Raw genomic sequence first — 12,123 nt, 5'->3', positions numbered from 1 at the left:
AAAGAAACGGAACGCGCGCCCTCTTCTTTCTTTCCCTCTTTCTTCACTCCTTCTTTTGCAAAAGTTGCCCTCGCGAGAGTAGACCGACGTCTTATTTGAAAATTTACTGGCGGGACGGAAGAGATGAGGGATGGCCAGGATTTGTCTTGCTTACCTTCTCTGAATAAACTTCTCGCTCAGCTAATGAAAGTGAGAATAACAATAAGCGGAATAAATTTTGTTTAGCCGCCGGCGCGCTAAGTAAATAGATTAATATGCATCAAGTCCATTCGTTATAGAAGTGCGTTGCACTCTTTTTAGATATTCGCGAACTGTCTTTTCATACTTTCTACTTTCACTCAAATGTATGAAAATAATTATTAGTTCTACTTAGTTTCACTCATAAACTTGGCGAATGTTTGCAATATGCGTTTTTAAACATTTTCCGGTCAGTTTTACTGCGTTTGCTCGATTTTCATGATGAAAACGTAAACACTGATAACAGTACATTCATTTTTGTGCATGTAATCAACAAAGTAATAAATGAGCGCTCTTTACTCATTATCTAACCAGCTGCAGTCAGCGCAGAAACATGATTTTAATTACGCAATATTTCGCATGACTCGCCGTATTAAATTATTTCCACTATCCGCCTACACTGCTGATGTTGATTTAAGAGGGAGAAAAAAATAAATTTAAAACGCAGTAAACCATAGAGTTTCCTTCAAACAGAAACGTATCAGCGCTGATGCTGCTCGATATTTTTATTTTTGATTCCTTTCTCCCGAGCGAACTTTCGCCACTATGGTCTGTACACCGCAGCAGCCGTGGGGTGCAACAACGCCGGCGCTGCATCGCCCCTGGGCTGACATAATGACCGCTTGGTGGGGAGCCATTCAATTACGTACAACATTTAATCGAATCCCGTGTATTTGCAGGGAAAAAGCTAATTTACGAATCGCTAATTTGTATTGACTACTAGTGTATGTTATGCGTGCATGCTCGGATATAATTGATCCGCTGATGGTATTACGAACATTTTTCGTCATCGTACAACAAAACTTGACGTGTATGTGCTATTTAATTATTCAATACCGAATAAATGTGAGACCATAATTTCGTTATAATATACATTATACTGGATCGCATACAATCATTCCACGTTCCAATCTCTTACAATAACGGAGCGAGTATAGGCGACGATAGATAAAAATCAGGTCCCCCCAGCATCATTGTAAAAACATAAGTCCTCCATACATCGTATCCACGCAGGATCAGCCGCGTTCGCGGAGTTTCTATTTACAATCGCATCCCCGAAATGACGAACGAGTTGTTTTGAAAAATAAATCCATTATTTACGGCTGCGCTCGCGAGAGTCTGCAGCTCGAGATATTCCAGCAGTACCAGCGGTGGAATTTCGCTCTCGTCGCGATTGCGCGGCGCGCGAGCGAGCGCTATCGGGTTATTTGGAGCGGACATGCGCCATTGTTTTTCCCCAGTCTGTTTTCTCTTTCTCATTCTGGCTTCGACGGTTACAAGAATCTCGATCTCCGCGAATACACCCGCCCCGATTTTCTAGGCGCGTTTTATTTTTCCTATACTCCTGCGTTGCTGCAGCGTTGTTTTGTGCCGCACATATGTACGACGACGTACATCGTTTTGCGCCTGTAGATGTTATTTCAATTTTCTATCTATTGTAACTTCATTACAGATAAGATCTCGGAAGTCCCAGACCTAATAAAATACTAGATCGATGCGGAAGGGAAACTGATGTATACTCCTCTCCGGAAGCAGCCTTTTATTTTGATTGAAATAAATTTGAAATTCTGATCCCCGTCCCGGAGAGCTTCAGGTGTGGAAGTAGTAGTGCGCGCAATACCGTCCACAAAGTTTTTCCGCAGACTTTGCAATTCTAGATATTCTCCAGTTTGTCGCATCCGGGGAATTCATTTTTGCGGAGTAAGTCAAAAAAATACCCTTGATATTAAGCTTCCCCGCATATTTTGCATATTAAGCCGGTAGGTGCTTCCAGGGAAATAACTATATCAAGGATTACTACGTAATAAGAGAGCGGGTATTTCTCATGCGCAGCTTCATATTCCCGAAGAAGATTTACCCCTTCATTTGAATTCTTCCAATTCTCTTCGCAGTATTCGCGCGATGATTATTAAAATAAAATCGCGGATACTGCACTCGTTTGATTATTATTACCGCTTGGGATTTATGTAAAGTGATACTGCTCTCGGCGCGGTATACGCGTGTCGATACATCCCTCGCTTGAAGCTTCGTTTCGTCTTACACATCTCTTAGGTATTAATTAGTAGCGGAACCTGCTGATCAGCCTCATTATCGCGTGCTTCAGCCGCGGCGGTGTGCTACTGTCTTCGTACCCCTAAGCACTCTGCGTATCGACTTCCCAACAACGTCTTGATTGCGAGTTAAATATACAGTAATAATAACGCGTGTGAGGTCTGCAGCGGGTCTCTCAAAACTTGGGCGCTACGACCGAAACCGTATGTACAGGTGGAGATGCGTGTACGTTCAGTGGAGAGATGTACATCGCTGTTCCTCGATTATAGGAGAGAAGGAAACGGATCATTATGCCAGAGACTCCGGCAGTTAATGAACTGGCAGTTCAATACTTGTTCGCTAATGAGGGGCAGGTAACCTCTCCTCGGGCAAGCTTCGCTTTGCTCACGTGCACGTAACCCGTGTACGAATATGATAATCGCGACGAAAGGCGTTACGAATCCCTTTGGAATATTCAATTCATTTATCAGGCATCCTGAGAATGCCTTCCACTCGTTTAACACGTGAGGTCCGGCTCTTCTCCTGCGTCATTACGCGGACAGCATCTATCCCCCTCTCGCTCCTTGAGGTTCCAAAGGAAAACGGTCAAGAGGCAATGCTGCTTGCACTCCACTCAAACGTCGGAGGGTAAAAGGCGGCTGCACTTGTCTCTTTTTATTTTCGAGGTCGCCGTCGTCGGAGGATAGAAAAGCGTGAGCCGTTGAGCGGTCAGTTCCCTTGTATTTTCTGATGCGGAGGATATATCCAGGGCGCAGTTTTATCCGCCATCCAACATCCGAGCGCTCTCGTGTATTATTTATTTCTCGCGGACGTATGGATTATGGACTCGGTTTGTCCTTTTTTCCACCTCTGCCCAGCGCCTCGTGTATAGCCGCATCCCACTTCTGACACCGAGATGCAGCAGCAGCAGCAGTAGCGGCAGACGTTGCGCGTCATCCTTCTTCAACCCTCTCCTTCTACTTCGGTTCTCTTTTTTTCCGCTCTCGCTTGCGGTGTGGCTCGACCATCCACAGTGCAGAGCGACGAGTCGACCAAGGCCTCGGTAAATCCTAGGGAAAAAGAAGCGAGTTTCTGTTTCACTTGTCGCGGTTTGCAGCGAGACGAACGCTTAAGCTCGACAACGGCTGGATAGACGTTTTTTCATCTGTTTTCTTTGCTGCTGCTTTTTCTTCTTCTCCGCTTTTTTCGCTTCGCCTCGCTGATTTTGTCGTCTTATTACGTTTCCGTCAGTTGTTGCTAAACTCGAAGAAGCAATTGTTGACGACAATCATGGAAGTAGACTGTCATACTTGTGCGCTTGTACAGCTGTGTTATTTCTTTCTAGTTTGTAACGATAACGAATAGCTCAAACTTTCGTTTTTTCAATATCGTTATACTCCTGAGAAAATAAGAGTTGCTCAAAATGAAAAATGATTAGGCCTTTATTGCGATAACCTTTCGGAATAAAATAAAATAATAGCCATACGCAGATAAATTAGTTCGGCCACGCTAGTGATAATATAAGTACCTATGTGGAATCAGCCGTAACCGTCATGCAGCCGTTTGATCTTGTCGACTTGGATAGTATCTGGTCAGAGAAGATAGGAGGCGCATAGGCGTTTTTCTATTTTCCTTAGCTGGGTCTACGCGCCGAGCCTAGATAAAGCGATGTTCCGCCACTGGCTTTGCTAAAACTGCCTTGTTGTTGGGTGTCACTTGGAGTCGATCATGCTATAACTGCCTGCGTCTATTTTGCTGTCTGTTTCTCTCAAGGACGTTACTCTTGCCGTGTATTCTTTTATTACGTGCAACGAGATACAAAGTGGCAGAAAAATGTGTAGACGACGGTACTCCAACTTGAACCCACCAGTAAATGATTTTGTCCACCAATCTTCTTTAAACGCAAAACGATGACGGCCACAACCCTTTTGGAGGATGATCATATGTTTCCGGAAGTAAATCATTTCATACTCTTGCACTCAAGTCGTCTCTCTCGCAAACCGGCGTTATTATTATTTTATTAATGCAGTCCATTAAAGCGTCGTTTAAAGCGGCAACTATGTCGACAAATCCACTTACTTCGTCCCTCTCTCTCTCTCTCTCTCTCTCTCTCTCTCTCTCTCTCTCTCTCTCTCTATCTCTCTCTCTCTCTCTCGCGCGCGCGCGCGTCCGAACCAGCTCTCGAATCGGCGACTTATTACAAGGAACGTCGTGCGCCTTTCATACAGCCGCACTGGAAAGAGAGCGAGAAAGAGCAGTCGTCCGGAACTCGTCTCGTAAACGGATCTCTTTGTGCTTTAATCCTTCGGGCCATGTTTAATAACTCGGGCGCACGCCGTCCCTTACTAAGCTCTCCTTCTCTCTCTCTCTTTCTTTCTCGTTCAGGCAGACGACGACGACAGTCGCCATATTCAGTTAACTACTGCTACCCCCGTGGCAGCGGCCGGAGAGTCGTTGCTTTACGGTCGGCGTCCTCTTCGTCGCGCGCGCGGGTTTTCCCCTTTTATGCGAGCAAGCTTCCTTACAGGAAGCTCGCTCTCGCTTCTTGTGTCACTCGACCTCTCGTCTACTGCTCCTCCTCCTCCTTCTCCTCTCTTTTCAAGTCCGGAGCGCAAGTATAGTGCTCACTCTTTCTTCCGCGATCTCTCCTCCGCCTTCGCCGCTTCGGATTTTACGTTCTTTGATCAACCATTCTAGCTCTTCGCAATCGCTGGATGGGACGGCCGGCTCATGCCGCTCTTTCTACGGGATACAGCTTTTATGCGGATTACGCGGTATATTTTCTCGGGCGATTTCTCGAGATTTAGCCCCCTACTACTACGCTTTCTTTTTCTGGTGCCTGGCTGATACTTTCTTTGCGTCGGCGGATGACGAAAAGCTGAGACGAGGCATTTTTAACGCGCGTCGCGTCTTTCAATTTTTTTTTGTACGTATATTATATAGGGATTGAGTATAGATGAATTGAATTAAAGATCGGAGAGATTATAGCTGCGATTTTTTGTTCTCAGTGGAAATAATTTTTAACATTGTGCCTTTTCCTCATCTGTTTCAGAGGGGAAGCGACGAGCTTTTGTCGCAGAGTGGCGCAGTCAGTAATGGCGCAGCGATGAGTCCCCAGCCACATCACGCAGCTGACAATAACAACGACGCGAAGAAGGTAAGTCGATTACAAACTTTCTCACAGTACATTTCATCTGTAAAATCTCACAGGTACACAATACAATTTTCAGCCAACTTTATTTAATCAGCTCCACGTGTATTACAAACTCGAAAAAATTGTCGTCTACTGATTTGCATAATACACGCAAAAAATAGGGAAATAAGCACGCGTGCGCATCGCACCGGCATCGCTTTCCAAGCGCAAAGAGAAGAAGTCTGCCGTGGCTGTGAAATGAAACGGGGGGGGGGGGCTGGGAGTTCGATCGATTCAAGCTCGGCAGAACGAGAGCGAGAGAGAGGGAGAGAGAGAGAGAGAGAGAGAGAGAGAGAGAGAGAGAGAGAGAGAGAGAGAGAGAGAGAGAGAGAGAGAGAGAGAGAGAGAGAGAGAGAATACGAGTGTCTCATCTTGTCCCAGAAATTAAGTCTTCTGCATTCCGCAGAACGAGAGAACCATTAGGGACGTTATAACCGGCTTGGCGATGAGGGAAAGCGCTGGCATTCTGAAAAGTACGAAAAATTCTGTTCCGCCAGGCTGATATCGAATATTATAAATTTCAATGATTATATTGTAATGGACCCGCTTTGTTCCCTCAGTAATTGAAGTTGTTGGGAGAGTATCTCAATAAAGAAATCGAAACGAATAGCACGAGTGGGTTTTTCAAATTGGAAAATTTCCAGCTCTCTGTTTCAAAAAGTCAAAGTCGCGCATTGTAACAGATTCGTCAATAAAACTCGATAGAACCCTTGAAATAGTATACCCGCGCACACATCACTGCGAAAACCAAAGCAAAAACCGCGTACCAAAAGTCAATATACTCGATACACGAAAAGGCTGCAAAAAAACAAACCTTATCGGGCAAGCCTCTCCTCTCGTATCGCCAAATGAAAGCAGGCATTCATTCCTTCATATACACGAGTGAACATTTCTCACCTTGACGCCACGTCCGTCGCTGTATTTGCTCAACGTCGCCTCCGCATTATCGGTCGAAATTCAGCGCGCGGGAACACACGTACACACAGCGTAGGGAGAGAGAGAGAGGAGCGGTTCGAACTCACTGACCCCGTTTGCCGCGGCGTCGCCTCATTGAAATCTGATCATCGGCTGAAAAGTTTTCCGCGCTCGCGCCGTGCCGCGCAATCGAGTGCATCCGTCTCTTTCACACTCGGCGCGCTCTGCTCTCGAATATGAAAAATACATATGCATTTATGCGGGCGCGGAATGCATAAACAGAAAAGAGCTCTCCCCGTGAAAAGAGAACGCGTGGAGGTCGATTCGAGAGGGTTTTTCCTTTTTAGAGAAAATTTGTTTTCGCTGCGAAGGTTTCGATGCACGTTGCTCACGTCGTTAATCATACCTAATGATAAGAGAGAGAGCGCTCTATGGCCTGACCCGCACTTGTCCTTGTGCGATATTCGATATTCTCGATCTGGTATATACAATCAGTGTTCATTTATATGGAAATTTTTACAGAATGCAGACTCATTAAACTGACAAGTATTTCGAAGATGCCAAGCAAAAAATGAGGCTAATGATACCAAACAATTCTCACGCCGAATTTCAATAATATCCCGCTTCTCGAAGGGTGAATACGTTACGCCTTCGAATTTACCCGAATCGAAGAAAGGCTCGTTTTCAAGGGGGCGAATAAAAAGCCCAAGGAATGCGAAGGGCAGAGCGCGAGAGCCCTTCATCGTTCAAGACAACGGCAGACCGTGAAGAACGCTCGACGTCATTCAGAGCCGGCGCTGCGTTGTCCAAATTGTCCTTAGGACATTTCAGCCCCTTCACTGCCAGCGGATGAGTCCCATCTAGCCAATGTGTTTTTCTACCCCATCCCTCGGGTTTACCCTTGCTTTTATCGCGACTTGTGCGCTGCAGTGTTTACCAGCGGTGGAGCTTGCAGAGCTAGAAAAACAGAGGAAGCAAGTACTGCGCGACGATTTTATTTACATTTTATAAGTAGAATCGTGGAAAATAAACTGGCTTGTATCGCGACATAATATACTGCTGTGTCCAGAAATGAGAGAGAGAGAGAGAGAGAGAGAGAGAGATTTAATTGTTTTTTTTATTGTTGTACATTGTGTTGTACATATACAATTATAGTATATTATAAAAAGAATAAAAATTTTGTGTAAGGGTGCTAGTGCGTGTGAAGAGTGTGAAATGGAATGAAGTGAAATGAGATGAATGAGAATGTATGTATGTTTGTGTGATGTTTATGTGTTTTCCAGATTGAAGAAGTAATTTTTAGCTGCTTGTTTAAAGTGTGATATGGATAGTGTGTTGCGAAGATGAGATGGAAGGCTATTCCAGAGGTAGGAGGCGCTGATGAAAAATGAATTCTTCAGCGTCTCCGTCTTGAAGGACGGGATGTCCAGTGGAGTCACCTCACCCCTCATAGGCCTGAGCGCGACGTGAAAATCAAAATAGGCTAATAGATAAGTAGGTATTGAGGTGTTGAACATTTTTCTTAGAAAACAGGCCATGAAGTATTTCCTACGTCCGGCGGTGTTAAGCCATTGCAGCACACGCCTGTACGGGGATATGTGCTTCTCACACCGTAGATATAACGGATCCCCGTATTGACAAGCCTCTGCAGTTTTAAGTCAAGTTCCTGAGTCAGGTCGCAGTAAGCAAGTAAGCAATAGTCAATGAGGGGAAACAGGAGTGCTTGCACTAAATGTTGGCGCAATCTAAGGCTAGTGCTTTTCCGAAAAAAATAGAGACGGTACATTAAAGTGAGCACGTTTACAAATTTGTGTAACGTGCTCTTTCCACGTAAGTTTGGAGTCAAGCACCAGCCCCAGGTTGCGCACCGATGATTCAAAGTTGACCTGGGCTCCCCCTATATTTATATAGGTGTTAGCAGTAGAAGGTAGAGCGTTTATATAGTAGGGGGAACCCAGGACGATAGCCTTAGTTTTAGTTACATTTAGTTTAAGTCTATTCAGCGCAGCCAAATCCATTATCCTCTCGGCGTTAGCGCTCATCCTGACAACAGGAGTCAAGCTCCTCGAGATAGCATTGGCTGTAGATCTGCAGGTCATCCGCGTAGATTAGATGGGACACATCTGAATCTAGGCAAAAACCAATATCATTAATGTACAACGAGAACAACAAGGGGCCTAAAACTGACCCCTGGGGACACCGGTGTTTAGTGGTAGAAAGGTAGAGATCTCATTGTTGTCACCAATGACGGCCTGTTCTCTTCCCGAGAGGTAAGATGCAAGCCAGCGGATAACCTGCTTGGAGAAGCCGAAGGAGGATAGCTTTCCGAAAAGCCTGACGTGACACACCGTATCAAACGCCTTGCTAAAATCAAATAGAAGTAGAAGAGTGACCTTCTTCCTGTCTATCCCAAGCCTGACATCATCAGTCAGCTTAATTAAGCCGGACTGCGTGCTGTGGCCAGTGCGAAAACCAGTTTGGAAGTTGTCAAGATAAAGTCTTGTTTCAAGGTATTCAGAGATTTGATTGTGCACCAGCCACTCCAGCGCCTTGGATAGGAAACAAAGTAGAGAGGTCGGACGGTAGTCTGTTACAGCTGTTGGAGAGTTGATCTTGTTTAATGCTCTTACGAGCGATGACTTCCAGGCGGAAGGAAAGCGTGCCTCGCTCAAAGACAGGTTGAAAATTTGACAAAGTAAAGGAGCGAGTATTGGCAATGCTTTGGAGATTACAACCTGTGGGATACCATCGCTTCCCCTGGCCTGGGTATTGAAGTGTGATACTGCAGCCAACACGTCCGACTCTGTGATAGCCCTGAAGATGAAATGTTCAGGGAGGTCTAGACTCTCAAGGGTTCGCAGATACAACAGATGGAGCTTGAGGATCATTTGAGATGGAACTAAAGTGTTTGTTGAGAGCATCTGGAGAGAACCGAGCAGGTGGAGAAGATTTAGAGGTAGTAATACCAAGATTTTCAAGCTCTCTCCATATCTCTGCAACGTCGGTCAGAGTAGACAAGCGTGAATAATAGTAATTCAGCCTGGCCTCCTCGACCTGTCTATGAGCGTCGTCCCTTACGATTCTATAAAAGTATAGATCCCAAGGTAGTCGACTTCTGCGAAAGCGCTTGTAGAGTCTATTCCTTTCAGTTAAAAGGTCACGAAGAGCCGCGGTGAACCACGGGTGACGCTTACGTCCAGGTGTCACAGTCTTTAATGGGGCGAGATGATTTATGGCTTTCGTGATGTTGTCGTTAAGGATGGTAATGCATTCGTCAAGTGATGGCGTGGTGAAAGATGACCAGTCACATGCGCTAAGGAAGTCCCATAGCTTCTCAGCACAAAGTCCTTTGTAGTTTCTGTAGGTGTATGTAGCAGGTACGTGGCGTGGAATCTGTACGTCGAGTGTGGCTGTGATAAGGTCATGTCCGTTGATGAAAGGAGTGTCTGTCTTCCAATATGAGAGCAGGCGATCCTGCTCATCGATTAAGCATAGGTCGAGTCAGGTGTCAGAGTCCTGTCTGTGATGGGTTGCACCATATGGCACAGAAGTAAGGGAGTTTTCGTCGATGAAAGCCCTGATGAAATTGGCGTCTTCAGACGAGGAAAGCTGGTCTGTATTAAAGTCTCCCATGATGACCTTCGTGGAGTAATTGTGCATATGTGTTGTTAGTTGTTCAATGAAATTAGATCCCTGGATAAAGGGAGAATGAGGAGGGCGATACACAACCCTCACGAAGATGGGCGATATTCCCTTAGCTGTGATTTCACAGAAAAGATACTCCGGCTTACCTGGTTTGCCCGACCATTCACCGTCATATGACGAAATAATACTAGCTGTCAATGAGTGATGAATGTAGAGGGCCACACATCCACCGTTCCTGTTTCTGTCCCGTCTGTACAGAGTGTAGTCGTCCAGTGAAGGGATGGACGATATCTTGTCGCTTAGCCAGGTCTCAGTTACAGCTATTACGTGGAAGGGGGGACGAGTGGACAAGAAGAACCTGATCATCTCAATGTGACCCGTAAGGGAATTCGCATTGAAATGACAGACCCTTAGGCCCCCAGACAGACACGCTTTAGAAGTAGATGTGGATGAGTTTAATGTTTTAGATGGTGGTTTTGGTGGGATGATGTGTATGTGTTTTAGTGTGTGGTGTCCGTGTTGGCTGTTGGCGGCGTGCGGGCTAAAAAAGCTTCAAGATCATCATCTGTAGTGATGATGGTGGCCTGTTCGTTGTCCTCGCCAGAACGGATGAAGATCCTGCCGTCCCTCACGAAAGAGCGGCATCCCCTTCTCTTATTTGCTTCCAGCCTGGCCTTGACTCGCAGCTTGTGGATGTCTGGAGGAAGCAGCTCATTGATGTTGATGAATTCCTGGTGGTCTGGGCAGAGAGCTCTCGCTTCCTCCAGTAGTGCATCATCCAATTCACTAGTGTGAAGCTTGCGTTTCCTGGCTTTGGCCACTATGATGGAGCGGGCCAGCGCACTGGAAGAGAGAGTGACAGCTAGAGCTGGGAGTCTGCTGTCACCTAGCGCATTGATGTTCTTTGCGCCAAGTCTCCCCATGATCCTGACGGCTGCCACGTCCCGCTTCAGGACCGTGGAACCCAGTGCAGCCAGGACGGAGAAAGCCAGGAGTTGCAGTGACGTCTCCTGGGTATAGGCCAGGCCGGTGATCACCACCACATTGTCCGCAGAGCGCTCCTAGCTCCTCTTGATCTCAGCCAGCTCGCTGCGGAGGTTGTTGATCTCCTTCGAGGCCGGAGCAATGCTGTTGTTCTGCTGCTCTGCGGAGCTCCTTGACGACAGTTCTTGGTATTGTGCCTGCAGCTCAGAGATGGAGGACTCGACATTGCTTAGCCGAGTCTTGAGCACAGGCAAGTCGTCAAGGGCTTTGAGGCGTTTTTCTAGGGTGCCAAGTCTCTTCTCGATTCGTGAGACCATTTCAGACACGGTGTTTTGTGCCTCAAGGGCCTCATTTCGGACCCTCCTGATGTCGTCCAGTGCCGCGAAGATGTCCTTCGAGAGACCCCTCGATGGACGTCGCCTGTGTTCTTGCAGGCGACTGGATTCTGGAGCCGGCAAGAGATAAAGGCGCAGACTTATTCTTCTTGGACACACCTGTTACAGGCGTGCCCTTGGCGGATGTGTTTGCCGTTGCTGCTGTCGCTGCCGCCGATTTCGCCCTCGTCTGCGTGATCTTGGGCGTGACGACGGCGTATTCACCTGCACAGGCAGCACAGGCGAGTGTGGGAGCATCTCCCACCATTATGGACCGTAGAGCGACGCAAGTGGTGTGGAAATGCTCGTTGCACAACTCACAGGTCCTCATTTTTCCCCTGGCTGCTTTGTTACAGTGAGCACACGTAACTGGCGTTTCGGCATTTTTCTCGCCAATTCCGCTCATTTTAGACGATGTTATGTCTCTGTCGATAACTTACTGTGTTTGTTGGTAGTGATCCGTCTGTCCAACAGGTGGCTCCACGTGGATCACTTAGAGGGAAAAAGAGACGCCGTGCATCGAGGAGAGAAGCCGTGCGTGTTTGCAGGTTATGTGTCAGCGACAGACGTTGAAGCAGGAAAAAAGCGTTGTAGGAAGTTGCAGCCTCCAGTGAATATTATATCACGTTGAAGGTTGCAGAATAGCGCATGCAACAAACTACAAAAAAATAGTCCCGAAGGCAGCGTGCGGCAGTAAGAGTGCAGAGAAAAATAAGCAAAGCAGAGCAGGACTTTGTGTACTCA

The 12,123-nt window shown here is 46.6% G+C and overlaps 1 protein-coding gene across 18 annotated transcripts in view; it reads left to right on the top strand.

Annotated features, from left to right (window-relative positions):
- The window catches only part of LOC100119465 (polypyrimidine tract-binding protein 1), a 455,850-nt gene that overhangs the window by 340,941 nt on the left and 102,786 nt on the right, over nt 1–12,123 (top strand). For all 18 annotated transcript variants that reach the window (XM_016988895.3, XM_031921112.2, XM_032595739.1 and 15 more), the window contains one exon: nt 5,321–5,425. In XM_016988895.3, the coding sequence (XP_016844384.1) occupies nt 5,375–5,425 (51 nt within the window). In that variant the 5' untranslated portion in view covers nt 5,321–5,374. The remainder of the gene's footprint in view (nt 1–5,320; nt 5,426–12,123) is intronic.

Source organism: Nasonia vitripennis, chromosome 1 (genome assembly GCF_009193385.2).
Source record: "Nasonia vitripennis strain AsymCx chromosome 1, Nvit_psr_1.1, whole genome shotgun sequence".
Taxonomy (NCBI): domain Eukaryota; kingdom Metazoa; phylum Arthropoda; class Insecta; order Hymenoptera; family Pteromalidae; genus Nasonia; species Nasonia vitripennis.
Note: the sequence above shows the minus strand (reverse complement) of the source record. Positions and strands in the feature narration are given on the sequence as shown.